Source organism: Ictalurus furcatus, chromosome 16, assembly GCF_023375685.1.
Source record: "Ictalurus furcatus strain D&B chromosome 16, Billie_1.0, whole genome shotgun sequence".
In the NCBI taxonomy this organism is placed as follows: domain Eukaryota; kingdom Metazoa; phylum Chordata; class Actinopteri; order Siluriformes; family Ictaluridae; genus Ictalurus; species Ictalurus furcatus.
In genome coordinates, this window is record NC_071270.1 from 1,219,594 (window position 1) to 1,246,472 (window position 26,879).

A 26,879-nucleotide genomic window follows, 5' to 3' on the forward strand; every position below is an offset into this window, starting at 1 on the left:
TCCGTCTGGTCTGCTTTTCTCCTTTTCTCTCTCATGTTCTTGAGGTGCAGTAATGAGCGCTTGCTCGCCTCATCCATCGCCTCCGCGTAACGACCCAGCCGCTAGCAGAGGTGGAGTTGTATCGGAGTACCACTCTCGCCAATTAGCAGCTGGCGGCTCGATGGGCACAGTGTGAGGTCACAGGGCACGAGACGGCTTCTTCGATTCGCTCTATAGGAGTGAGACGTCCCTCTCGCTCCCGGCACCCCCCACGCAGTAGTACAAGTGTGACGTGCGAGACAGTTGACGAGACGGCACAAGGGCGTTGGTGGGGGGGGGTCAGGCTGTGAAACGGTGCCTGGCACCATCATTAAGTCCACACATCAGTCATGCCGTGTCCTCACCTCTCGTCTTCTCTGCTGCCTTTCAAAAAGCTCCTGGGAGGAGCCGGCGGCACTGTTTGTCAGCGGAGACGACGCTAATTATGCTGTTGTTTTTACCTGAAATACAACGTCCACCCACGACCCCACATCGAGGCATTTACATGCTCCAGCCATTAGCAGTATAAACTCTTGGTAAAGTCTTCAATTTAACTGGGGTTTTTTTTTTTTGCTATTTAATTATTGTTTACCTACGGTTGACTTTGGTCATTCTTGGGGTCAAATTGAGTGCGTAGCACAAAGTTTGAAAATAGTTGCTGCGAAGTGTGTATTAAGAAATAGAACTAGACTAAACGAAGACTAAATGAGACTAAACAATAACATCTAAGTAGTAAAGACAAGCATGAGGTGCAGCGGGGCCAGAAGTCTGTATCATTCTCTGTGTATAGAGTTTCATTGATCGCGTTGTTGATGGTGATGCACTGGCTCGAGGAAGTGCGCTGCTCAGCAGTACATCACGAAGCCAAACTCTCGAGACAGACAGGAGTCAGAGGGACTCGCGTGATCGCGCTGGCTTCGAGCGGATCTCTGCTCGGCGAGCTACGGCTGCGTGCGTGCGGCCGTAAATTAGTCCCAGGCGGTGACACGCTGCTCGCTGGGTAATTTGGACAATGGGGCATTTGACAGCCCACCCATCACAGAGACTGCGCCCCAGGGAGTCACATCCCTCTCCCTTGTTTTTTTTTTCCCCCCTCCCTCTTGGCCGATGGTGCCACGCTCTAAGTAGCAGCATCATTCTCCAATCAAGCAACAAAATGGCTTTTCATCCGCAGAAACTGAGCAGCAGTACAGGGAGATAAAGTAGAAAGCAACAGATTTTCATATGTTTCCTCCTCTGTTGTTCATAAGCTTCCTCGGATGCCTTTTATAGCCGAATCGTGGCGCGTGTCTGCCACAAAGAGATGAGCGTGGGGTGGGGGGGACAAAAAACAGGATCCTTTTTGCGAGACTTCAAAGAAGAATGCCCAGCTTTGCAATACTGTGCAACAATGCAGCTGAGATTGTACAAGAGTTGCGCTGAGGTTTATTTTGATATCATGACAACTTTGAGCTACTTTTCCTCATCATAGCACGCGTTTTGTTTCCATGACACCCCAGGAATGAATTTTTTCCACTGCGAGCAATGCATATTGCTTTCAGTGGTAATAAGGCAGGAATGTGTGGCCTTTTACGCTTCCCTCTCGGAATGGAGATCGCAGATACTGAAGGAACGCGATGCGTGTGGCAGAGTTTCTCGGTGTGGATTTTCGAGCATATGGTCTCAGCAGGTCACACACTGGGTCAGAAATGAGCACTCGAACTATGGCCGGGTGGCGTCCTTGGAGTGCCCTTTTCTCCGTTTAGACCTCTATTGCTAGTCCGCTTACTGCCAAGCAACCGGTCTCTCTCTCTCTCCGGCTCTCTCCGGCTCAGTTCTAGGCCATGTGAGTCACAGCCTTTTAAAAGACGGAGCGTCAGGCTTTTTTTAATCCCTTGATCCCAAGTGAAGATGGAGCTACATTCCCGAGTCTTCCCTCCCTCGCTCCGTCTCTGGAGAGACGCCAGCTCCCGTGATGGCTTTAACCCCTTGTAAGGTCGCCACCTATCAGCGGAAACGCCGTAAGCACTCAGGTTATGCACACTTCCAGGCGAAGGTTGAGCTCTTATTACGCACGGGCAAATTTGTCACCTCTCCACACAGGTTTCCTTTTGATTCGGTTCGGGTTCGGATTCAAGGAGAATGGAAAATAGAACGAATGTCACGGCCACCTTGTTTTCAAGCGATCGTTTCTGTGCGCCGCAGCACATCTGACCCGCAGAAAATGGTACAGAGCGAGTGCGTGGCACACACTCATCTCTCAGGAGCGGGCTCTCCATCTCTGAGGTCGTACACCAGGCGCAGTAATCACATGGCTTAGCTGTCTCTAGACGACCACACACACACACACACACACACACACACCACTTCTTACCTCCTGCATCTAGGCGCACAAGGTGACAGTGCCCTTTTTTCCCCCCTAATTAACAGGTTTCATAATCTTCTCTCTTTTATTATTTTTATAAAGTTTTTTTATTACTAAAATGCCACTGCTTCGACACCGGCGAGGAGGACTAAATCGATTCTTTGCAGATTAATCTTCTTCATACTTGCATACAGTATAAGAGCTGTGTATACTGGAATTCGCAGAACACTGCCACCATTACCACTTCATCTGTGAACCCAGTTTGAATAATTCATTTTGTTTTATTTAACTCTGTAGGCACATCCGAGGCCCCGTTAAGCCGGTCGCTGTAATGGAATGTTTCGCCAAGGGATTGATCGGACCCATCTCTTGTTTAACGATGCTGCCTCCTGAGTCTTAACTTTCTGCCTGATAAAGGGAGTGGTTGCCGGGTGGGCGTGTGTGTGTGTGCGTGTGTGTGTGTGTGGGCTGCTTTTTACCCAGGAGAAAATAGAAGCGTGTAGAGGAGGGGGTCAGCCAGATGCTAATGATGGTCGATAAACATCCGCATGAGTGGGTCTCCTCCCGGTTACTGCGAGTCGTCCCATAATAAATGTCTGCATTAGCGCTCGGTAGCCAGCAAAGAGGAGATTAAGATTTTAACTGGATTACTTCGCCCTTCAGGCAGCCCTCGGGCTTCGGGTCGAACGCAAGCATATGTTTATTTATGAAACGGGTCAGGTCACTAGGCCGAGGTCATGCACGCACGCTTCAAAACGCATCATCTTTCATCCCGGGTCTATACGTTACGTTCCGTGAATCGTAAGTTCTCCTTTATCTCTCTCTCTCTCTCTATCTCTCTCTCTCTCTCTCTCTCGATCTCTGGGACAGGCAGGATTTATGCGAGCGCTCGTCCGTATTCACGCTCGACTCTCCTCAGATGGCAGGGGAAAACAGCAGCTCGCTTGATACAGTGCCTTCTTGGGAACGATAAATCTGGTGATAGAATGGAGCTTATCTTTTACAATGGTGTCAGGGAGGAGCATCCTCCAGCTGCTGTCACAGCTGTCTGAGGCATCGGGGAGCAAAAAAAAGAAATAGACATGCGACTGCGGGTGTCGGGAATGTAGCATAGAGTTCTACAGTTAGACAGACATAGTAGATACCTGTAGTAGTCATATGCAGTGACAGTTTACCACAGTGTGGTTGGATTCTGGATTCTGATTGGCTAGAAGGTGATGATTCATTTTCATCGCCCTGCGGTGGATTGGCACCCTCTCCAGGTTGTACCCCGCCTTGTGCCCCATGCTCCCTGGGATAGGCTCCAGGTTCCCCCGTGACTCTGAAGGAAGGATAAGCGGTGTAGAAGATGGATGGATGGAAAGAAAAACAAACAGATCGTAAAGGTTTCTAGAATTATGGAAGGAGTCTCCAGTTTCAGTCAGTAAAAGTATTCAGGATTGATGATTTTCCGGGTTCTTCTTTGATTTGGACGATTTTCGATTTCCGGATGTTGTTTTTGAGGGTAACGTTTGCAGAGATTCCACAATATTTTAGAGGTTTCTATTAATGGATAAAAGATTTTGCCAGTCTTTAATGAATAAAAAAAAAAAAAAAGTGCAACAAAGCACTTCAGGAATTGTTGTTATAGGAAAATGGGGTGTTGACATGAGCTCTGCGTCATCACACTGTCCTGTAGCTGATTATTTTCCTATAACAGCACAACCTGAAGTGTTTTATTCCTCACCTGTGTCTGATTACACGGGATCTCCAACCGATATTCCTAAAAACGTCCAAACGCAATTTTCTCTTGGAGTTTAAATCAAAACACTTAATTTTCCAGCTTTGTCCAGACCATCCTCTCGGAAAGCACTCCCAAGGGTGCTATCGAAAGTCGTCCCCGGAAAAAAAAAAAAAAAAAAAAACCCAAAAAAACGCTGCTATCTTACAGCTCTTGAAGTGCTATCGCTCTCTCTCTAATGTGCTTCAGATGTAAAGGCACCACATCGAAACTGTGCATTAGATGATTTTTAGATATTTTATTCTAGCCGCTGGCTGTTTTTTCACTCAGAGTCAATTTGGAGCCAGACCTTCTCGGATAGGTGGACGTGGCTCGGGGGAAGTTTTACTTCAAGTGAAAAAGTAATTAATCCCGATGACAATGAGGTTTTGTTTCTGAGGCTCTTCGCTGAACCTGAACTAAGAGGCCCTGACAACGGCGTTTAACTCCATGTGACCTCACCTCAGAAGAGTACACGGTACGTGTGTGGGGAAATTTTAAAAGATGAATATTTGGGCTTTGAAGATGTCTGAAGCTCAGTGAACTACAAAGCCCTGACGGCACCACAGGTCCGTTTCATCTTGGAGGTGTAGCTTGGTTTTCTGTAAACTCCACACCGCCTTGATCTGCATGGTGGCACTATCAGTGCGATCATACCCTTATTCTGGGTGGTTATCAGCAGTATCCTCACAACCATATCTCAAAAAATGATCACACCATCCTCCTTCCCCCCCCCCCTCCCCTCTTTCAGAGGAACAAAAAAGCCCTGTCTCTGATGTGTCACCAGTTTGGTAGTGGCTTTGTACTAGTTTCACTTACACAAAGAAAGCAAACATTGGTCATGGTTAAAAGCCTGTGTGTGCACTTTCAAAGCGACACTAATCGCTTCAGATTCTGTGTGGTGTAGCGCTGCATTTGGAGGAGAAGGACTTTAGGAGAATGTACGGCTCTGTAGTGAGATTAGCTCGACTGGTCTCTATATTCAGGACTCAGAAAGGACCCCAGAGTTTTTATGAAAAAATTTTTTTCCTGCAGGAGCAACCCAATTTCTCATTCATATCACCCAAAAATAAATAAATAAATAAATAAATAAATTCCGTAAAAGGTTCTCTAATTACAGACCTGAGGTACACCTTTGATTACACCAATGGTCACCAACCCTGTACCTGGAGATCTACCTTCCTGAAGACTTTAGCTCCAAGCATAATCATTCCCACTTGAGCATCTAACCAATAGAAGCCTTAAGAATTCTTGATCTAGATCTCAAGGAAGAGGGTTGATGACCACTGGGTTATACAGTAAGGATCCAGTGTTCCAATGTTTCAAACTGGGAGTGCGAGCTGTTTTCGGCAAGTTTTCACAAAACCTTTTATTATTTATTGCTTTCGAGTTTTAAACGGAATGTGGTGACAGGAAGTAGTCTAGCGTGGTGATACACGAGTGGAACGAGAAGCAAAAATACCGGGTCCTAAACTCCAGACCTGAGGTACACACTCTATAATTACTGTATGGTGGATCTTTTGTATCTATGGCTTGACCATAATTTTAGAAGATGATCGGTCACAAGCAGCCATGTTGTGACTTGGGGAAACAAAAATATTTTTTTCCCCGCCTGACAACATATAGAAGAAGACAGAAAGTAAAGACTTTTGTTTTTTTTTTTTAAATTTGTGCAGAAGGTGCCAAAAGAAATCTGTTCAAAGTGTCTCTGCAGTTGGGTGTTTGTTTTTAATATATATAAGATGAATGTATTAATATAATCTGCTTATGCAGAAATGTGTAAACAGCACGCACCCACGTATGAGGCCGGATCATTATTAATGACTATATTTAGCCGCGGAAAGCGCTACTTCTCAGACGTGATGATATAAAATATGGAGAATAGTTGCGCGTGTGGTGATAATTTCTCATAGAACTTATGAAATTAAATTTTAATACAAACACGTTAGCAAGCTGCTATCTTTACTGATTAAAGGGAAATTGCCAAATTGGATATTGCAGGGGGGAAATAAGCTCGTAGTGTAGGTTGGTTCAGGATGAGCAACTTGAAAAACAATACTGCAAAAAAATATATTTAAAAAAAAAAAAAAACCCTACCTGAAAATGTTAACTACTTTAAGCACATTGTTCTGGTTTTCAAGGGGTGTGACCAAGACTGCTTTAAATCAACAAATGCTATGCTAGAAGGCACCCTTCCCCCCTCCCCCTCCCCTCAGAGCTCGGATTCTTTTCTGCCTTTTTTTTTTTATTATTATTATTTGTTTGAAAAGAAAGAACGCTCACAGGCCCAGTGTTAAGAGGGTGAGGTGTGGTTGAGTTCCAGTCTGAATGTTCCAAGATGGCTTTCGTGATAACAGGCCCCACTATCAAATTACATCCCAGAGCACCCCATCAAAGAGTGCCAACCTAGCATGAAGAAACACTCACACACATGATGGCATACAGATGGTGTGCACAGGGTCTACATGCTTCTTTCTGCCATGCATGCTTATTCATGGAGTTTGTACGCTTTCTATGTGTTCGCACCTTTCCTTATAGCCAGCCTCATGGACGTGACTCCCTGACAGTACGACGACACTAGTGTGAGCTCTGTTGTAGTGACTGCAGTGGAAACATTCATCTCTCTTTATCCCGGTCTGCCTCTGTATCTCTCCCCCCTCTCTGGAAAGAACTGGCTGAAAGAAAAATGCAGACCTGCCAACCCCAAAGAAGAATATTCCACAGTCCTGCTGAATGGGGAGGAGGGAAGGTTGTTATTTAAACTCGGTACTCAGTAAAAAAACAAACAAAAAAAAAACATACAGTAGTGCTTGGAAGTTTGTGAACCCCTTTGAATTTTCTATATACCTGCATTAATATGACCTAAAAAAAAAATTTCACCTTCAATTTAACTGCTAATCCTGGAGGGTCACATGCTTTTGCCACTCACAGATATGTAAAACTGAATCGTTTTCCTCAATAAATAAATGACCAAGGATAATATTTTTGTCTCTTTTGTTTAACTGGGTTCTCCTCGTCTACTTTAAGACTTGTGTGAAAATCTGATGATGTTTTAGGTCATACTTATGCAGAAATATAGAACATTCGAGCACCAATGTAATATAGTACATTTCTCGATATAGTGCTTTTACGACTCGCCTTTCGAATGTCCGTGAAATGGTTCCACGAGGAAAAAAAACAGTGCTTTTAATCACTTTCTAATTAATCATTAAACCTAAAATCATTAGAACTAACATTTGACTGGAAATCTGACCCGAAAAAAAAAAAGATTAAATAGACTTACAAAGTGTTAGAGTTTATAATTTGTAAGTCTATTTAATCTTTTTTTTTTTTTTTAATTTTTTTGGGTCAGCCTTTTCTAAAAACGAAAATAGACTAGTTCACTAAGCCAATGTCTATTCAAGTAACTCTAGATAGCACATCAACAAGTTAATCGCCGGTAATGATAGCATGTCCCAGTCTCGAATTACATCCCAGAGCGCCCCAGCAAAGAGCGGCAACCTAGCATGAGTTAACCTCGGGTAAATCTGGTAAAAAATAAAAATGAAACAGCTAACTCGTATCATGTTAGATGATGAATATACACCTAGTACATATATAAAAGTTACAGTCAGGTAATGTTGAAAAAAAAATGTAGCTAGCTAACTTTTACTAGCTAATGAACGTTGAGACATGCTAGGCAGTACACAAGCTAACATCAGGTAATGTTTGAAAAATAAATTAGCTAGTAAATGAACTTAAGATTATTTGTAGTGTATTATTTTACGCTTCGTTGTTTTTATTTGGGGGGGGGGGGTTGTTTTACAGTCAATAAATATAGCTAAACGATGTTAAATATACACTTGTCTATAATGTTCGCCCCGAATAACACACATTGATCGAATTTATTTCACATTAATGAACTCAAAACATGGTCCACTTACCCTGACAGAAAGCAACAGCGCCGTGTCTGTGCATATTTCAAAAGATGAGCGCACCAGTTGAAAGCTTACTAATGTGAGAGAGAAAGAAGGGGGCGTGGCTTCCAGGGACGTCTGTTAATAATGGACAGTTCAGATAACCAGTCAGTCAGTTGCTGGTTTTTAAGATTTTTTTGAGTGATAACTCGGACCAGCGTCCTCCGATGTTAAAACGAATGAAGTTTTAGGTCGTAAAATGTTAGGATTCTCCTCTTTTTTTTTTTTTCCACAAACTATGTTTATAGTATTTTGGCTGCAGTGATAGCTGGTGATAGCGAGTGCACACAGAATCCTTTCATGCTGCTGTCTGATCTCTGATATAGTTCAATGACGGGGAAGAAATAGTAGAGCAAGGGATAGAGAGAGAAATGAATGTGCTGGGCTTTTGAAGGCAGTTTCTAGGTCAAGGTCTGGGATGTAGCTGTAAAAGTCTTTAGTGTGAGTAATATTCAATATTGGCTCAGTGCAGAAATGTTTACGTTCACATGTATGAAAGCGCTAGCACATTTTAAACATTTTTGATGAAGGGCATGTAATCTGTTTCGTTAGGATACCGGTTAGAATGATTTGAATTCTTCTAAATCTATAAACACACATACATTTGGTCTAGATACTATATTCACTCAATTCGATCACTTGCTCGACTGAGCTACATCATATAAATAGTCTAAACTAGCAAGCTAACCGAACTAGCTACGGTTTGCAAAGAAAACTAGCAAAGTCGGCTACTAGAACCACTAACCGTGGCTAGCTTAATCGGCTAATAAATAGTCAAGTAGGACGTCACAAGCTAATGTTTTCAAGGAAAACTGACTAGCGGAATTAGCTAATCTATATTCAATTAACACTAGACAGTATACACAAGCAAAAGAAGGTTTGAAAAGAAAACTGGCTAGCTAACTTGGCTAATGCTTCTTTATTATATTTATTTATTTTTTTTTTTACTTGTGATACTTACTGAGGAAATGTTCTATCCTAGCCTGTTCAACTAGCGCTAGACACATACACACATAAGCTAACATCAGGTAATGTTTGAAAAGAAGACCAGCTAGCTAAATTAGCTAGTGATTCTTTTCTTTCTTTTTTTTTTTACTTACATGTGATACTTACTGAGGAAATGTTTTGTCCTAGCATTTAATTTGTTTCTGGCTGGAAAATGAGTTCTGTTGTACTATAACTGGATATTTTTGTTGCTGTATATACAACAGAACATCGTCGAGCCCCGTTTCTGTAAGTATGTGGGTTTACACAGGAATCAACAAGAGATCGATTTGAGATACGTACTGAGGTGAAGAGGTTACGTGTGTGTCTTTAAACCCTGGCATGTTTCTGTGTGTTTTATCTGCCTGTATGTTTCAGTCTGAGTTTAATAATGATCGGCTGATGAGGCCAGCTGTTTTACTGGGTCATGGTTCTGGTCCAGGGTTCATACTGTAGCTGCACCGGAGCGTGAATTTGATAAAACGTGCTCTTGCGTTTCCCAGATCCTGATACCGCTTCACATTCTCAGGCATGCGGAAAGCCAATTTTCCCAAACTCTTTTTTCCGGTAAACACCCAGCCCAGCAGGATGTTCGACCTTATCTGTGATATATTTCGCTGACCCATGTCATCTGTTTTGGTATTATACAGGCACGGTTGTAATATTTGTTTCAATAGCACACTCAGTATTTCTCATTCATCTAATTCATTAGTAGTGTAAACCAATATATCAGAGAGGGGAAAAAAAACAAACAACAAAACACATCCAAAAGCACGGCAGGTGTGCGCACAGATGTGAGCGTAAATAAGAAAGGAAGGGAATGTGACAGGAAATAAAATCATGTGTCCTGTTTCATTTTTTACCAAAAAAAAAAAAAAAAAAAAAAAACTCAGCCTGAGCATGACGAACGTCATATTTATTAAATCTTCATTAGTGAAATTGAGTGCATAAGATTTGATTGGGCGGGGGCGGAGTCCAATGGGGTTAATTTTACAAGATAATACCATATAAGGATTAAAATAGAGATTGTTTAAAAGGCATTTTAAAAGCATACTCTATTCATGCAATGCAAATGTACATACTGTATACATTTGTTTATATACCACGACCAAATCATATCTTTACATACGTTAAAGGAATACCCCATCGCTTTTTTTTTTTTTAAACCTTATCTCTACTCACCACATCTGTAACACATGTGCAATTACCGTGAACAAGAACTTCCACATGTTTCCCTGTACTATAAATAAAACTGAATTTCTGCTTATGGGAAACTGATGAATAACAGAAGCCAAGGGGCAGTTGTTGAAATCTGTCAATAAGCGTAAAAAATGTTTGACAACTTAATGTAAATATAAAGAAGTTGTTGTTATTATTATTATTATAAGACGTTAGAAAAGTATTTATTTAAGCTGTTCTTATGTAGTTTATACAGCTTTCCAAAAACAGATACGATACTGTAAAAAGTAGTTCCGGTTACTACAGAGGAATCCCATACTACCACGTTCCCACGTCCAAATAATCCACCTCTGGAAGATGCGTTAATCGGATATAGATCTGAATTTTCAAATGTTTGTGACTGAACAGTTCATGAACGCTTTCCCGAAGATTTTTATTCAGCATCTGTCCTTAGATTTCAAATGATATACCTTAAGGTAAGGTTTATTCCTTCCTTTAATAGATAAATATATTGCTGCAAAGTGTGTATATATATAATATAATATAATATGAGATGTATATATTTCCCCCTTTCTTGTATTCTCTTCACTGGTATACACAAACTTACTATAAAGCTGCAGCCCAGGGGTCAGCTAGAGTTTACCGCTCCTCTTCAATTAGCAGATGACTAGAGGCTGATGACAACACAGGTGTGATCCCAGAGCAGGTTGTGATAAAAAGCAGACTCTGTGCCCCGGGGCAGCCTCGCTGCTTTCCTGCCCTCCTTCCACCGTTTCCCTCACATCTTATGCACTTTGCACTCTTTTTCCTCCCTCTCTGCCTCTACCACGGCAGCACACACCGACTCATGCCGAATAGATCCTGACACGCAGGCCAGGCTCTGACATCAGAGGCCATATCGACGGCGATATTGTCTTCCTGCCCTGACAAGATTTGTTAAGACTCGGAGAACTCGAGGATTGAAGAGCGGCCCGCAAACCAAGTCGGGGGGAAAGAATCGCAGATGTGGTGATTTAACCTTTTTGCCACAGGAAGTGATGCGCCTCCTTTTCCAGACTCATTCCTATTGGGGGGTAAATAATTGATGTCTAGGAGTTGGGTGTTAGGAATAGAAAACGGAGCAGAGGTGATAAATGGGCTCTGCAAATGGGTTTCCTCCCCCGTCTGCAGAGTCAAAGGCCGGATATTGAGCCGGCCTGACAAACCTAGAACGGCCACCCTTGTGTGTGTGTGTGTGTGTGTGTGTGTGTGTGTGTGTGTGTGTGTGTGTACGTAGGACTAAGCCTTTGACTAGTGTTCAGTGTTGAAGAGGGAATTTTGAGAGGGTCTCTGGATGTCCAGTGCAAGAGATTCATTTTTTAAATGGGCTGATAAATATAGGTGTGCGTTTGATGGGGCCAGACAGCAGTCTGACGGAGAGAGGCATGCTGATGAAAGAAAGCAATAATTACAGGGGGCTTAACCATCTGCAGCCCAAATATCTTCGGAATTAAGTACACCAGAAGCCCCTAGACCGGCTGTGAAAAGAAAACAGGGCTCCAACCGCAAGCGGTCTGGTTTGGGGGAAATATAAAGAGGTGCACATTTCATTTCTTAACAGCGAATGCTGTCGCTGCTTCTGGTTTCAAAGTGCTAACGGTAGCTGCGGTTCAGGGTGGAAAGAGCAGGAGCTCGGAGCCAATGTGGAACCTATCCCAAAACATCTCCTTGCCAAACCTGCTTGTATAAACATTCGCCTCAATGATAAACGAGCTGTGATGTTGCTCTGTGATGTATGTATCAAGTTTATAAAGCTGATCCTTATCACCCCCCCCCTCTCTCTCTCTCTCTCTCTCTCTCTCTCTTCTTCCGACAGATGATGACTACTTGGGATTGGGCGAGCTTCCTGAGACCTTCCCTTCAGACCCGCCTGAGCCCCTCCCCCACTTCCTGATGGAGCCCGAGGAGGCCTACATCGTCAAAAACAAACCGGTCAATCTATACTGCAAGGCCACGCCCGCCACACAGATCTACTTCAAGTGCAACAGCGAGTGGGTGCCCCAGAAGGAGCACACGGTGGAGGAGCGCGTGGACGAGACCTCCGGTCAGTACCATCTTCAGTCCATTTGTGAAAAGTGTAGGGTTGATGGAAAGAAAACATCTGCTCAAAGACAGTCTCACCTTGGGAAGGAATCACGAACATGCACTACACGTCATACAGCGAATTCCAACAAGTGTCGCACGCCGTCGGAAAATTGGCCAAATGAACAATTTTTACAGTCCACCCCACCCATAATGAGAGTGGAATTTCGCTGCAGCCTTTTTTAAAGCTAAATTGCCTATAAAGCTAGAGTAGGACTGCTTCTGTGCTGTTAACATGATGTTTATGTTTCTTGTCTGGTTCACGAGACATCATTAAGGCTCAGACAGTGCTGACACTGAGCTCTTTCGTCTGACAACGCTACTAGTAGCAGACGCACTTGGGACTGAGTGAGAGACAGCCCAAAAGAGAGCATGTAGAGCGAACTAAACAAAAAGGAGAGACTCATTTTGAAGCGTTCTCTATTGGAGAGTATGGTTTTAAATATAGAAGCCCAAAAGAATGTCTGGTGGAGGTGAAGGTCTTTTTAGGGCAATCCTAAAAATATTCATTTTATAACTTAGTTTTCCAATTATTTTGTGTTTTGCTGCTGTAGTTTTGTGCTCGAGCTTTCTTCCCCTTTGCAACAGTGGCTATGAGACTTTGAGATCCATCTTTTCACACTGAGGACAACTGAGGGGCTCGGAGACGTCTATTACGAAAGGTGCAAACGTTCGTCAATGCTCAAGAAGGAAACACGAGGCATTAAGAGGCAGGGGGGTGTAAACTTTTGAACAGGACGATCGGTGTAAATCGTGTAAATATCTTACGTAGTTTCTGAAGAACAGTTCTAAATGAAAAAGATTTTTAAAATAAAAGAATAACAATTTACTGCACACTGATCGTTCTGTTCAAAAGTTTACACCCCCCTGGATCTTAACGTATCATGTTGCCTTCTTGAGCATCAGTGAACGTTGGCACCGTTTGTAACAGTCGTGCACGAGTCCCTCGGTCATCCTCGGCGTGAAAAGATGGATGTCGTGATCATATTTGACGCAAATGTGTGAAGATTGAATCGCACACACGTTCAGACACTACAGACAATTTGGAAATCAACCTACAACGCATGTCTTTGGACTGGGGGAGGATACCGGAGTACCCGGGAGAAACCCCGAAGCACGGGGAGAACGTGCAAATTCTGCGCACACACAGCGGAGGTGGGAATCGAACCCCCAACCTTGGAGGTGTGAGGCAAACGTGTTAACCACTAAGCCGAAAAGGGATGCCAAAAATAAACCTTTATACCGTTTGAAAGACAGAAGACTTCACCCTTTTAGTACATTTCTATCAGCCATCCTTGAATCCTTGCTTCAGTTTAAGTAGAATATGGAGGCGTGTCATTTGCGCTAACAGAATCTCATCTTCTTTGATTTGATTGGCCGACTCAATCTGATAAGGAACATCACAGCACTTTCTGGTAAAGGTTCCACTTCTGTGAAGTCCGAGTGGCGGTATATTTTCGATTATTGTGGAAAGTGTTATCTAAATGGCACGACAAAGCCCATTATTTGCCAGGGGAATTTAGTTCTCTCTCTCTCTCGCTCTCTTTTCATCACCATGTGATGTCTCTTTCCTGTCTGTGTATTCACAGGAATATTGACTAGCGAGTCCAGTTTCTCTCTTTTCACATCGTTTCTCTCTCTCTCTCTCTTTCTCATATACAATGACAGATCTCAGTCCTCGCCACGTAGCTCGTGAACCGTCATTACGCCGATTAACAGTTCATTAAAACTGAACTGCCGTCCCATGGTAACATGTTTAGTCCTGATGAGAGTGGCATGTTTTTATGGCCCTGTTTGTTCGAGTTGAAAGCGGTGCGGCGCAGTTCTGGGCTGAATGCAAACACATGCCGCTATTCTGCTTACTGTCTGTGTGCTGTTAATAAGCAGCAGCTCAATAGTGTCTTCAGAGCACAGATAGGAAAAGAAAGTGCTTCAGAGACTGGCGTGATTGCTACCTGTGGGCTACAGGGACAACTCAATTTCCCTCTTTGGCAGCTGAATGCAGCCAATCAAATAGGCCCTGTTGTCTGTAATGGTTCCAAAACCCTTGGGGGGGATTTTATTCTTTTTTATTTTATATTTTTATATATATATATATATGCCAGCCTTTGCGGCGGTACGGTGCTGGAGCCAGACTCGAATAGTACACACATGTTTAGATAATGCCGGGAACACACACACTCATAGACACACTTTTGTGCGCTTGTTAGAATTTTCACCAGTACTTAAAATAACGCAAACCGTCGCATTTCTGCTGGAATAAAGAGGAAAGCATATGGCAAATAGCTTTTTTTTTTTCCTTCCATTTTTCCTTTGGACGACAGATAGCACAAAACTTCCAGCCAGTGCTGGAAGGATGCACATGATTATAAGTCTGTACAATGCAAGTGGTTTGGTTTTGCCAATTGTTGTATTTTAGCAAATGTATACTTGCGATATTCTATTTTTTTTCCCCCCCACCCTTAAGCCTTGGGCGCACTATACAACATATTTAGAAAAGGCTGGGCTTCCCACACATTTATGGCAACACTAAGTGTAACACAACTTCTAACTAACTAATGAACTAAGCACACCAAACGAACAAATCAACTGCAAAGCTTTTACGGTATCAACCCTACTGGGTTTTTTTGTGTGTGTCCGAGTGGTTCTTTGAATGGATGATGTACTGTATAAGCCCTGTTGTTCCTGCTACAGCCTGCTTAGGCTTGTTCTCCATCTAGGAGTGCCCCAAATGCTTGTTCCTTATCTATTTCCAGTATTTTTTTTAAAGCTATTGATAGGATCTGTTCAGCATACACCACATCTACAGTCCAGTTGCAAAAAAAACCAAACTTTTTTTTTTTTTTAAAGCAAAATCATACTAACTATTATACTTTTACACCACCTCGAGATATAAAGAGATATTTATTGAACTTTTTCATTTTATGGAAGGAGTCTCCAGTGTCAGCGCTTTAGTACTTTCAGTAAGGTTTCCACAACGGGCAAGTCTTCAGGACGGAGGGCTTTGTTATTATTTTTCTTCAGGTTTTTTTATTTAAATTTGATTTTATTTACTTCAAAATAGAGGGGGGGGAAAAAAAATAGTCTGACCAAGGTAAGACTGTTTGTAGCTTCTATAACGTAAGCGATAACTGGAACTAACTTGTTTCACAGACATTCGACAACGTTTAAATGTAACTATTAAGTGCGGTAAATGGATATCATCATCCATTTTTAACCAATCTTTTAAAATGGAACCGTTGGGAAATCGAGAGGAAATAAAACACGGGTTCGTTCTGTTATAGGAAAATAATCAAGGGCCGTGTGGTATGACGCGTTAAATATTTGTGCCACTTTGGTAAATAATCTCCGTTAAAAGTCGCACCAACGGAGCTTAAAAGGGAACACTGAGTCATTTCTAAACTCTTCACACTCTCACCATGCGATAAGAAGATTTATCCAAGGTCAGACCACCAGGAGGCACAACATCTTAAGTAAGCTTAGCTCGGAGCGTACGAGTGTTGTAGCGACGTCTTCCCAATTAGCAAACAGCTTATCGCCGATGTTAACTTGCTGACACAAATATGGCGTCGTTTTGCACGTTATCCGAATTACAACCTTGTCTTCGTGTTAAAAAGGGGTTGGTGCGATGACGTGGATCAGCCTTGCTCACTGCCTCTTCCCTTCTCTCCCTCCGTTTAATGTTGTCTCTGCTCTTTCGAGTTTTCGTCTCTCTTCCTCTGCTCTTCTGTTTATCTCCTTTTATTGGGGCTCTGGGTGCCTCTGCCCACTCCACTCCTCTCTAATTTCCCCTGATTGACAGAAAAGAACCGCAGATAGAGGCTGGTCAATAGCCATCCAAGCCGACAGAAACATGATCCAATGCCCACACTCATCCTCTACCCTTATCCCCCTCTCTCTCTCTCTGACTGTATTGGGTAGGGGAGTAGATTAACAGGCATTTAGGCCAGCAGCGGGCCGAGCCGGAGTGTTATCTGCACCAGGCACCAGGCTCCATGCCTCAGTCTTTCCTCTTTCCTCCTCCTCTTCTGGAAAATAAAGAAAGAAAGCCTATGCTTGTATGCAGGATCATTATCTCCCTGCAAATGGATTTTTTGGAAGTGGCTTCAAGGAGAAACACCTACTCAAATGTTCCAGCATCGATTTGCTCGCTTTAACCACTGCCTCAGAATCAACAAAAGGAGAGGAAGGAGAAGGTTTAGAAACGCACCTGATTAAGGTCACGTTTGAAGGAATACTCGGATGGATGTTATTCAATTTTGATACCGATTGTAGTAATACTGTTGGTTCTAATGCGAATTCTACGAGAAATTACAGCCGTTTGGTTTTTGGGGTTGGGGTTTTTTTTCTTCCCTGATGGAGCACTCACAGTAGCCGGGACGAGTCAGTAATTCCGTTACTCGGTACACATTTGGGTCCAAGCAATAAATAGCCACTGGATACTCCAATGGGCAATGGGTGCTTTTAGCATTGGAGCCAGCCTGACTCGGATGTGTTGTGCACTTATCCCAAACGAGCGGCCCGATCCGATGCCGAATGCTCTCTCTCTTGCTCTCTCTCTCGTTCTCCAACACTTAGGCACTGCCCGTGCTAATCTGCAGCCGGCCCATTGATCGCTACAAATGAACCTAAGTTAATTATGTCGAGTTGCAGAGGTGTAATGCACACCACGGACACACCATCACCCCCCTCTCCCCCGCAACCCGCCCCTCCAATTGGGAGGTGAAATGGAGGAGAGTTATTTTGGAAATGCAGGCGCAAAAAAAAAAAAAAAAGCAAAAAAACTAGTGCCCTCTCGCTCCCTCCCTTTCTCCATCGCTACTCTCTCGTCTGACTCTCGCAGATCAATAACATCCTAAAGCTAATAATGACAACCATGCTAATAAGGTATCCGTTTTCAGCAGTCAGCCCCACAGGCAAGATGTGAGAAATTACGTAAAAGAAGATTCAATTGGGAATCGTATCCGAGGAGCATTTCTTTTCTTTTTTTTGTTTTTTTTAAAAAAAAAAAACATAAATAAATCATAAGCATGCCATATTAGATGACAGTTATTCCTTGGTGATTATCTTGCCATTTTATTTAGTATAATGCTGTAAGGCTGTAATTCTAAACACACACCAGGAGTATGATGTAATGGGTAGTAAGCATACACTCCGTTTCCCTGTACTCAATTGTTTATCAGTCATTTTGTACCACACAAAGGTGAAATAACTACGCTGGGGAAATTCGCGAGCCTCAATAATGAATGTTCGCACGGGTACATAAACAAGGTCAATTATGCCGCGTGTCAGTGAACAGCGAAGATAGCTGCTCTTAAGAGAGCGCTGTAAAAAAAAGTGCCTTCAACACAACCAGCACTCTCATTTACCACCTTTCAGCTGTTCTTTCTGTCCTGATACGGTATAAACCTGCGCTGGTCTAGTTAGCGGCGTCTCGCTTTTAAGTCTGTTCACCGTTCTCACTAGGATGAGATCCTCCTTCTGAACCAGATAAAATGATATGAATGGAGTCATGTGTGTGTGATCGTGTTCTCCCCAGTCGAGCTTTGATGTCCTGCTTTAACAGATCAGAGCACGGCTACATCAACGCTCAAACGGATGCTAGCCAGCGTTTGATTTCAAGCAAAGGGGCTACTTTCGGATTTAAAAATTGTTGATGTGACACTACGCGTCTAATAGGCCTGCATTATAATTCACTGATGTTTTTTTTTGTACTTTTAATAAAAATAATAGTGTAGACATGACTTCTTAATGTATAGGCTACTTATACCAATCAGCCATAACCTTAAAACCGCCCATGACCCTGTCGCTGGTTCACCGGTTCTCCTTCCTTTGACCACTTTTGGTAGGTACTAACCACTGCATACTAGGAACACCCCTGTCGTTTTGGAGATGCTCTGACCCAGACGTCTAGACATCACAATCTGGCCCTTGTCAAAGTCTCTCAGATCTTTACACTCGCCCATTTATCCTGCTTCCAACACGTCAACTTCAAGAACTGACTGCTCACTTGCTGCCTCATAAATAAACCCCACGCCTTGACAGGTGCCGCTGTAACGAGATAATCAACGTTCTTCACGTCACCCGTCAGTGGTTTTAACGTTATGGCTGATCGGTGTATGTCCTCTGCAGTAAATGGTCATATTCACGCAGTCAGAAATCCTGTTTTATGTTGGTGTTTTTTTTATTTTTTTTGAGAAACACACACACAAAAAAAGCATAAATACACAAAAGACAACCAATCAGCATTTATTAATTCATAATTAAATGACTTTAAAGTTGCCTGAAATCAATTTACAACAGTATTTAATAAACCAATTAAACCACTTAATGAACTAATGTTTCTGCATCTATGAGGGGAAAAAAAAACCCCAATGCACAATGACTAGTATAAAAAAGCAATGCTTTAATTAATGTGTTTTGTAGTTAATTTCATCCAAATATCTGAGACTATCATTATCACCAATTAGTGACATGTAAAGTGATTTGTTCTCATTTACTGTATGTGGACTTATTACTGAGCATCGGTGTATTTTGCTAACATCTCAATAAAACATCAATTAGCACATCTGCTACCTTTCATGTTTTGTTCCTGGTTTAACATAAAATAAAATAAAATAAAATAAAATAAATCAGTAAATAATGTTAGTTAAGTAAGGAATAAAACATGGGAGAACGTGCTGTTATACGAAATTCATGCACATCAGGGTTCAGGGTGGAATGGCGCGGAGGGTTGCTCGGTGGGGGGATGGGAGGGGTGTTGTGGAGGGGTTTTGGGGGGTGGGATTGGTGCGCGCACAACGTCACATGACCATGAGCACGTGAATCACGTTGTCCAAGTCACGTATCGTCTATGTATCTTTAGTCGTTGCAATTACAAGAATTACTTTGTTAAACAACACGACTAGAGCATCTGCCATACAAGACCCTGTGTATGAGCTGTTGCTATAGAAACAATAACATATTCGAACCAACACATTACATTACCCGGCCGTGGCGGCTGTGGCTCAGGTGGTAGAGCGGGTTGTCTAGTAATCGTAGGGTTGGCGGTTCGATTCCCGGCCCACATGACTCCACATGCCGAAGTGTCCTTGGGCGAGACACTGAGCCCCAAGTTGCTCCCGATGGCAAGTTAGCGCCTTGCATGGCAGCTCTGCTACCGTTGGTGTGTGAGTGTGTGTGTGAATGTGTGAATGAGACACAGTGTAAAGAGCTTTGGATAAAAGCGCTATATAAGTGCGCCATTTACCATTACCCTGTTGGTAATGTTATTGTATGAAATCAATGCACACCTGGCCAATCAGATTCGAGCATTCAGTTGTGTTAGCCACTAAGCCACCACGCCCGCCAATATGACATTTTGTTCTTTAATAGTCGTCTCTACAGTGTCTATATACAGTTTCACTCTACATGTTTGGTTCAGTCAGTGACATCACCAACAACCTCCACAGGGAAGGGGTGAGGGTCTCACAATCCATCATTTGAAGAAGACAGACTGTGTGCTATGGCACAAGATGCAACTCACTCGTCAGCGGTAAAAAAATGGAAGAAATACAGAGATGATGCACAAAAGTTCTGGAACTGATATGAACTTCTACCAAAGTGAAGGAAAGGACAAAGTGTGGAGAAAGAAAGGATCTGCTCATGATCCAGAACATACAAGCTCATCTGTGAAACATGGTGGAGGTAGCGTCATGGCTTCGGCTTGTATACATGCTTCTGGAACATTCTCACTAATCTTTACTTTCAATTCAATTCAATTATATCTGTATCGCGCTTTTTTGTCTCAAAGCAGCTTTACAGAAACCTATGAACACAGGGTACAGATTTTAAGTGCGTGGACTAATCCCGACTGAGCAGGCCGGTGGCGTTACTGATGATGTAACTCATGATTTTATCAGTAGAATGAATTCAGAAGTTTCTGTCTGCTTTCATTCTGTCTGCCAACTGACCGAGAAATGCATCCAAGTTAATCAGGAGGAACTTCATCATGCAGCAAGAGAACCATCCAAAACACACTGCCAACTCAACAAAGGACCTCATCAGGGGGGGAAAGTGGAAGGTTTTAGACTGGCCAAGTCAATCACCAGACGTTAACCCAGTTAACGCAGAATTTCACCTCCTGAAGAGGAGACTGAAAGGAGAAACCCGCCGAAACAAACAACAACCGAAAGAGGCTGCGGTAAAAACCTGGAAAAGCTTCACAATCGAAGACACCAACAACTTGGTCGATGCCGTTATTGCAAGCAAGGGATATGAAACTGAACGTTAAGTGTTCTTTACTTTCATCTACTTCAAGACTTATTCGTACCTATACTTCTGCTCGCCTAAGAATTGGGTGGTCTGATACAAGAGCTCCTATGTTTTAATGTCGTGTAACACAACTAGATGTAAATACCAGGAAATAAAAGCTGAAATCCTGAACTCTCATCTCTTTTGATCTCAAACCCAGACATCTTTGGTGTATAGCACAAATAAATGAATGAATTAGCCTTGCCGTTCCAATAGTTTCGGAGGGGACTGTATGTATTTATGAATGTGGTTTTTTTCCCCCTGTCGAACATTTAAACCGGTACAGTAATCTTCCTGGATTCCCGTTGTTTGTTTTTTTGTTTGTTTTACTTTGTTTTTGAATTGTGTCTTCATTAAAATAAAAAAGCCCCCGTTTCAGTTTCGAAGAGTTAGGAATGTAACCGAGACGTGTCGAGTACGCACTTTGTAGCGGCGGCTCTCGGGAAAACTCTGACGGGGGGGGGGGGGGGGGGGAAACGATTGAGAGCACTCGACTGCTGATGTCTGAAAGAGGAGTGACGTTCACTTTCTGCACAGTAAGATCATTTCTATTTATAGAACGTTATGATTCTAGGAGAAGAGTTTACAGATTTCTCCATTTCTTCTAAACACCACGTGATTGAAAGTTTTCCTCCTCCTCCTCCTCCAGCCTATTTAAAGCGACGCCCCCTGGCTGTCTGACACCAAGCCCAACGGCAAACACACAGGGATAAACTTCCAGCTCCAGCCAGGAGCGAGGGATGAGCCATGAGGATGGTGGGAGTGGTGGAAGAGTGGAGAACAGAGGAGTGGAGAGGAAGTGCCATGTGCATGGAGGATTATTCTGACTTTAATTCTCGGGCTGCTGTCTCTGGCTCTGCAAGCCAATCAGTGCTGGAAGCCACCTCCAGGGCTCATTGGACACCGACACACACACACACACACACACACACAGCAGTGCTAGGAGTCATTCTATCCTTCGCACAGTTGTCTATTTTTGAAAGAAAGAAAAAAAAACAAAGAGTCAGACCCGGAGAGATGATGCGATACTTAGCGTCCCTGATTTGTTTAGCGATATCAAACCCTCGTGCGCTAATCACACACCTGCACCGCTCTAATCCGCCATGATCATATATAAACAAGTCTGCAGAGGGATGAAGGGATGAGAAATGGAGAAATGAGCGCATCTCTGATCTGGCCTTCATTTGATCGGAGGCCCAGCTGAACAGTAATCACCAGGGTTAGCAAACGGGATTCCGGCTCCAAATCCGGCTCCAGAGGTCCCGGACTTCTCAATCATCATGGCATCCCGGCGGATTGCAGGCTTCCATCCGGCTCTGCTTTATGAACGCCACTTTAATGCGGGCAAACTCACCACGCACGATGCTAATGATGGATGGATCCGGCACAGTCATGTGATGTCTGTGGGTTTCCAATAACTCACCTTGTTTCGCTGGTGTTGTTTTTTTTTTTGGCTTCATGCTTCCGTCACGTGACACGCTTAGCCGATTACTTTTAAACCGATGAGAAACGAGGAAAGCTTTCATCCTGTTCTTCGAGTGGTTTCATTTAAAGCGACAGTTTAGCAAACTTTTTCAAAAGTTTTCACCTAAAACCAGTCGATACCGGGGATTTGGTGTTTGATTATTTAGATTTGAATTGGAGCTACAAGGTTAACATTCAGTATATTGTTCCATATACAGTATAAATACTGGAAAAATAGTATGCAATCATTTCTAACCATCAGCTCGGTCATCAAACTTTGAGCTATGACTCTGAAGTTCTGAAGAAGAAATTCTAGATCCAAGATGGCCGCCGTGACGGACTGATTTTAAACTCGTGTGTCCGTTTATTATTATTATTTTATTTTTTTAGAAATTGCAGGTTACGACAGTGAGTGTCACTTTGTTTACTTTAGCTTTACCTTCCGATGCTAATCGGCGGGGTTGCCAGATCTCATCAGAATTACAGAAAACACGCCTGAAACTAGCCCAAACAGTTTGTGTACTGGAAAAAAAAAAGGAGATACTATTTCTCTCACTTTTTCTTTCTTTCTTTCTTTCTTTTTTTTTTTAAATAAACAAGTTCACCGTGCTGTGCGCACATTTCTGATTTGCTATGTTACATCACCTGGTACGTACATTTTACACTCCATAACCCAACTTCTTCTCTTTCAAATGCATTTCAAAACAGAATCGTAGATTCGTAGACACTTTCTTCGCCTACACTTTCCCTTTGTTTGCAGTAGCCTGCAGTATATATTGCGGAAATGTGTCCAATTTATCCCGATTATTTGCTTTAAAACAAGATCTTGGTGGCTTTGGAATATTTTTGAAACCACCCCACACCGCATTTATTGTTTAGGTGTAAAAAAAGGCAACCCTGGCAACCGTTCCCAGACTATTTTCGAGCTATTGATAGATATTCATAAACGGTTAGTCCCCATCAAGTCAAAAAAGTTTCTTTTGTGGCTTATGTATAGAAGCTAGTGTTGCTCCAAAACAGTGACAAAATTCGCATTTAGAAGGTACATGCGTTCAAAATTGACACACTCTGTCTACCACCGATACCGATCAACAATTTTGATGACATCACTCTACACTTCAGCTTCTCAACAGATTTTCTGTCCAATCAAACGCTCTCTAGAATCTGAAGTGTCCCGTCCACAACGTTATAAAAATCCATGGTATTAACCGTCAAGCACGGCTTAGCCGGGGACGGTGAGGTAAGCTAAACGTTATTGGCTGTTTAAAAAGGGGGCGGAGCCACTCTATATCTCTCGCCCTGACTTCCTGTTTCAGTGGAAATTACGTCAACACCGAATAACGCTGCACATTTCAAGGCACTTCACAGCGACTTTAAGTTTAAAGAAGTATTAGTTCTGTTTTTGTATTATTTGTTATATATATACATATACACACACACACACACACACACACACACACACACGTTCAGCTTTTGGTTGAATAGCAGGAAGTGAAGCGAGCTCAGCCACTTTAAATCGTATGTCGTATAAAACTCCGACACAGGCGGCGGTGACAAATGTTGATTTAGTGACTCGCAGTGAAGCGTTGCAGTTTTTCACTTACACACAAACATCCTATACAGAGCTTTTAATCTGTACTCAGTGTAGGTGCTGAATTATGTACTGACTCTCTACCTCTGTTTTCTCTCCTCCTCCTTCTCCTTTCTCTTCAGTTCACGTTACCTCTCTGTATTTCTCCTCTTCCTGTTCCATCCCTCGCTCTTTCTTCCTCTCGGTTTCACTGTCTGTGTCTGTATTATTTTGTGTCTCTCTCTCTCTGTATCACTTCTCCTCCTCTCTGTGCCTCTCTTCAACTTCGTTTCTCTCGCTCTCTCTCTTTCGGTCTCTCTTCCATTCCCCTCATTTCCCTGCCTTTCTGTTTGTCTGTTTCTCTTTCTTTCTTTGATTCCAAATTTATCTCTCTTTTCTTTCCCTTCTGTCTCTCTCTCTATCTTGGTGCTCTTTTCTTTCCCTTCACTCCATCTTGTGTGTATGTCTATTTCTTTTTCCCTTCAATTCTCTTTTCTTTCCCATCTCTTTCCCTTTTCTCTGTCTCTATATCTCTGTCTTTTCCTACTCTTCTCTCTACATCTATACATCTCTCTCATTTCCCCTTTCTCTCTGTCTCTCTCTCTTTTCTGTCTCCTCTCTCTATCTCTGTAGCTCTTCCCCCATTCTCTCCATCTTCTGTATCTAATACTTGTCTTTGTTTTTCTTCCACCCTTCCCCGTTTCTTCATTTTCTTCCTCCTTGTATCTTTCCGTTTTTTTTCTTTCCTTTTATTCGGTCTCTCTTCATATGGATCTCTCTTTTGTGCCCTCTTTTGTTCCCCCCCCCTATTGTTCTCCCCCTCTCTCTCTCTCTCTCTCTCTATGTCGATCTTTCACTTTATGTTTGTTCTTCTGTCCATCTCTCTCTTGCCCTTACCTCTGTCTCAATTTGTCTGTCTCTGTTCATCTATCACTCTCTCCGTCTTTCACTACTCTCTTGCCACCACCCTCTCTCTTTCCCTTTGTATCTCTCTCTCTCTCTCCCCCTCTCTGTACAATTCTAAAAAGAGGAGCACCTTTTTTTATTTTCTTATATCCGCTAGAATATTATTTCATTTTCTGTATTTTTTAAAAAGAGGTTGAATGCATCAATATTAAATATATTTTTAAAAGTAAAAGTCTCTCTCGGTGTGTCTCAGGTCTGGTGGTGAGGGAGGCGAGTATCGAGATCACGCGGCAGCAGGTGGAGGAGCTCTTCGGCCTCGAGGATTTCTGGTGCCAGTGCGTGGCCTGGAGCTCAGCCGGTACCACGAAGAGCCGCAAGGCCCACGTCCGCATTGCCTGTAAGTCTCTCTCTCTCTCTCTCTCTCTCTCTCTCTCTCTCGCACACAAATGGAAAACTCTTCTTTAACCTCAGTGGAAAAAGTCTCTTAGGATTTCTCCCGTTCTGAGTAAAAACAAGCCCGGGGGCAGAGAAATGGCCCACACACTTCACTCAGTCTGAACAGAATGTGACCACGTCCTCCTGTGCTTACATTCTTTCTTTTTTTGTGTATCTGCTGTCTGTACTGCGGTCATACAGGAAATACACAAACCCACAAACTATTGTCTGTTAAAATGCCACGTTTGAAAAGGCGGTTGCAGAAAAGCTGGACGTTTGAATGCTTTGCTGTGCATTTCGTGGTTTTTTTTTCTTTTTCTTTTTTTTTTTTTTTTAAAAAACAACAAGTTTTATAGCTGAAACGTGGCAATTTTTGGGATGCAGGATTACCTGACTGCTGTAACACTCACTGTAAAGGCCACAAAAGGGGGGGGGGGGGGGCATGGCAAGCAAGAAGAACACTGTCAGAACGTTCTATAAAGTTTAAAAGTTCTAAAAGGTGCTTTTTTTTTTTTTTTTGGTACCTCCCAAGCAGTCCGATCATAAGATGGAGGGAAGTGAGGAAGGAAAAACAAACAAACAAACCAACATGGAGGACATGGAGGTTTTGGGCTACGTCCATGTTAATCCGGATAGATCTGAAAACACTGGCATTTTCCATACCGAAACAAACTTTAGAAGCTTTGGTCTGCGTCATTCCATTTATTTATTCAGAATACGCAAATCTAAAAGAGTTGTACAAAGTGACCGACATTCAACGTTAACAAAGCTATCAAACTGGATAGCAGGCACAACAACTGTAGTACACCTCGTTTGTTTCGAGTTGAATGGGTCACGTGACTAGAATGGGACTAAGTGGGAATCGAACACCCCCACTCCCCCCCTTCCGGACCCTGGAAGTGCGAGGCAAACGTGCTAACTGTGCCATGCTAATGGTTGGAGAAGGAATAAAGTACAAGCGAAAACAAATCAAACAAATAACGTGTCATTTTTCAATCACCGGCTATTTCTCATCAAAATCATAAGACATTTTTCTCCAAACTGCCTCTTTTCACCAGTGCCAATATTTTTTGTCAGGCCTTTTTTCATACCTAGGTTTGAAAGTCAATAAAAATGCTCTCTTTCCAAATAGATATGTGGTGTGATCTTTATATTTCAGCACAGATAGATCGAAGAAAACACAGACCTGTTGCTGAACGACCAGCCGTGCGATCGCTGTAGGGACTGAGCAGCAAAATGTACGAGTGGTCAGAAGGTCTTGCCTGAAAAGCTGCAGGCCATGAAACTGGAAGAGAAACTAAAATACAAACTCTCTCATAATCCAAACAGTTTTTACTGATAAACTGTGAAGCTACAGGTGAAGCCGTGTGATTACGTGTTCATGTTTCTGTGACAAGATGCAGTTTAACTCTTTTGACCAGAGACCAAAAAAATGGAATATCCCCCTGTTTTGGGGTCGCCCACGTTCAACATTGAATGCATTCGTGATGTCGTTCTCCTCAAACCACAGTAGTGCTTAATGGCTCGTATGAAAGTGGAGAGGTGTGCAGATGGCCTCAAACCCCTCCCCTTTCCCTTCGCCGTGCTCAGCAGCAGCTAAACACAGTCAGGATACTCTTCACACAGAAACCCAACAGTGTCCTGACTCATCTTATAACAGACTCACGGCGATAAAAGAATACCGATTGAAAATATCCGATAAGTCGATTGCAATTCTTCTAAGGGTTAAAGTAAGTAACATTACGGAAACCATTCAAATGTTCCAGCAGTGTTGTAAGAGTGTTTGTTTTTTTGTTTTTTTTTTTTACATGGGAAGAGCCAGAAAACTAAAGAATGGCCTAAACGTTTTCG

The 26,879-nt window shown here is 42.7% G+C and overlaps 1 protein-coding gene across 2 annotated transcripts in view; it reads left to right on the forward strand.

The window, feature by feature from the left end:
- The window catches only part of unc5cb (unc-5 netrin receptor Cb), a 147,509-nt gene that overhangs the window by 56,549 nt on the left and 64,081 nt on the right, over positions 1-26,879 (forward strand). For both annotated transcript variants that reach the window (XM_053645280.1, XM_053645279.1), the window contains exons 2-3: positions 12,096-12,323; positions 24,847-24,990. In XM_053645280.1, the coding sequence (XP_053501255.1) occupies positions 12,096-12,323; positions 24,847-24,990 (372 nt within the window). The remainder of the gene's footprint in view (positions 1-12,095; positions 12,324-24,846; positions 24,991-26,879) is intronic.